This window comes from Dipodomys ordii, unplaced genomic scaffold (assembly GCF_000151885.1).
Source record: "Dipodomys ordii isolate 6190 unplaced genomic scaffold, Dord_2.0 Scaffold91, whole genome shotgun sequence".
NCBI classification, from domain to species: Eukaryota; Metazoa; Chordata; class Mammalia; order Rodentia; family Heteromyidae; genus Dipodomys; species Dipodomys ordii.
In genome coordinates this window covers 86,654-88,506 of record NW_012267307.1, presented here as the reverse complement: position 1 = coordinate 88,506, position 1,853 = coordinate 86,654, and the positions used below count along the sequence as shown (strand labels likewise).

General features: G+C 58.7%; 1 protein-coding gene across 1 annotated transcript; it reads right to left on the bottom strand.

Moving 5' to 3' along the window:
- Nucleotides 1-1,133: 1,133 nt before the first annotated feature.
- LOC105992981 (keratin-associated protein 12-1-like) lies at nt 1,134-1,853 on the bottom strand. Its single transcript, XM_013026107.1, has 2 exons — nt 1,717-1,853; nt 1,134-1,521 (listed from the first exon to the last, which is right to left on the bottom strand). The coding sequence occupies exons 1-2, from the start codon at nt 1,851-1,853 to the stop codon at nt 1,134-1,136; spliced, it is 525 nt and encodes a 174-aa protein (XP_012881561.1).

Sequence of the window (1,853 nt, the reverse complement as noted above, 5' to 3'; positions counted from 1 at the left end):
GCAATATATATTGAGCAACTAAAATTGATAAAAGTAGAATTTCCCCTGGAAATGCATCTCTGCTGCCAGGTCATGTGTGTGTGTGTGTGTGTGTGTGTGTGTGTTTATGTTGAATCAATTGGGGAGTTTTCAGATGCCTGTTACACAGAGAGGTCTTCACACATTTTTTCCCCAAGTGGGAGTGGGTAGAGTCCTTGCCTCTGATATCTGGCCTCCAGCCTCTGGTCTCCTGTCTCTGGTCTCCAGCAGGCCTCTGGGCTGGGGCTGGACAGGGGCTTCTCTGACCTTCTGCTCTGAGAGCAGCTTCTCTTGGTATTAGTGTTGTTGTTGTGAGAGATGTGATCCCCATCCTCCCTGATATGGACTCCTTCAGGGTCTGGCAGGAGCTTTGAGGTCCAGGCCTGTTTCCCACATACCCCCCATACTGGGTCTTCCTCTACCATTGCTCCCAGGTGCTGGGAATTCAGCAGGGGTGGGGCCATACCACACCAAGATATTCCTTGTCAGCTCAGTGGGATACAGAGGAGAGAGAGTGGGGAGGGCTGGCAGGGGAGGGACAGTGGAGAGGAGGGGGGAGGGCCAGCAGGGGAGGGACAGTGGAGAGGAGGGGAGAGGGAGGGCCGGCAGGGGAGGGCAGTGGAGAGGAGGGGAAGGGAAGGGCCAGCGGTGGAGGGAGAGTGGAGAGGAGGGGAGGGGGAGAGCCAGCGGGGGAGAGACAGTGGAGAGGAGGGGACTGGGAGGGCCAGTGGGGGAGGAACAATAGAGAGGAGGGGAGAGGGAAGGCCAGCGGGGGAGGGACAGTGGAGAGGAGGGGAGGGCAAGGACCAGTGGGGGAGGGACAGTTTAGAGGAGGTGAGGGGGAGGGCCAGCGGGGGAGGGACAGTGGAGAGGAGGGGAGGGAGAGGACAGCAGGGGGGGGACAGTGGAGAGGAAGGGAGTGGGATGGCAGGCAGAGGAGGGGTATGGGCCACATTTGTGTCGTATGGTTTATGGAGACAGTTTCACAATTGAAGATGAGAGAGAGAGAGAGAGACAAGAGGTGTGCTACAAACATGAATTTATTTGGTTCACATGGAGAAGAGAAGGAGCTGGGACCCAGAAGTTCTCCAGGGACAGGGACAGGGTGATCTGGATCATTCGGCTGTCCTCTGTGTTCTCACTGGGAAGTCCAGGGTTGCATGAGCAGACCCTAAAACTGCCTTAGGTGCTGCACCGTGGCCACAGAGCACAGGTGCTGGGAAGGGTGTGGATGCAGGCACAAGCGCTGGGAAGAGCAGTCTGGGCTCTGCTGGTGAGCAGGAGGCGGAGGTGCCACAGGACACAGGTCTGCAGAACACGGTGGGGCAGGATGGCTGACAGCACCTAGAGGACTGGCAGCTGGGGACCACACACACAGCAAGCCTGCAGCTCACAGGAACACACACGGAGGACTGGCAGGAAGGAGCCACACACACACTAGGTCTACAGCTCACAGGGTAACAGCAGACCACCTGCAATCTCACAGGAATGCACATGGCAGGTCTGCAGCTCACGGGTACACAGCAGGATGACTGGCAGGGACTGGACACACAGCAGGCCGACCGGCAGGGACTGGACACACAGCAGGCCGACTGGCAGGGACTGGACACACAGCAGGCCGACTGGCAGGGACTGGACACACAGCAGGACCACTGGCAGGGATTGGACATGCAGCAGGATGGCTGGCAGGGACTGCACACACAGCAGGATGGCTGGCAGGGACTGGACACAAAGCAGGATGGCTGGCAGGGACTGGACACACAGCAGGATGACTGGCAGGGATTGGACACACAGCAGGTCGGCTGGCAGCCTGTGGAACAGCTGGTGTGGCACAT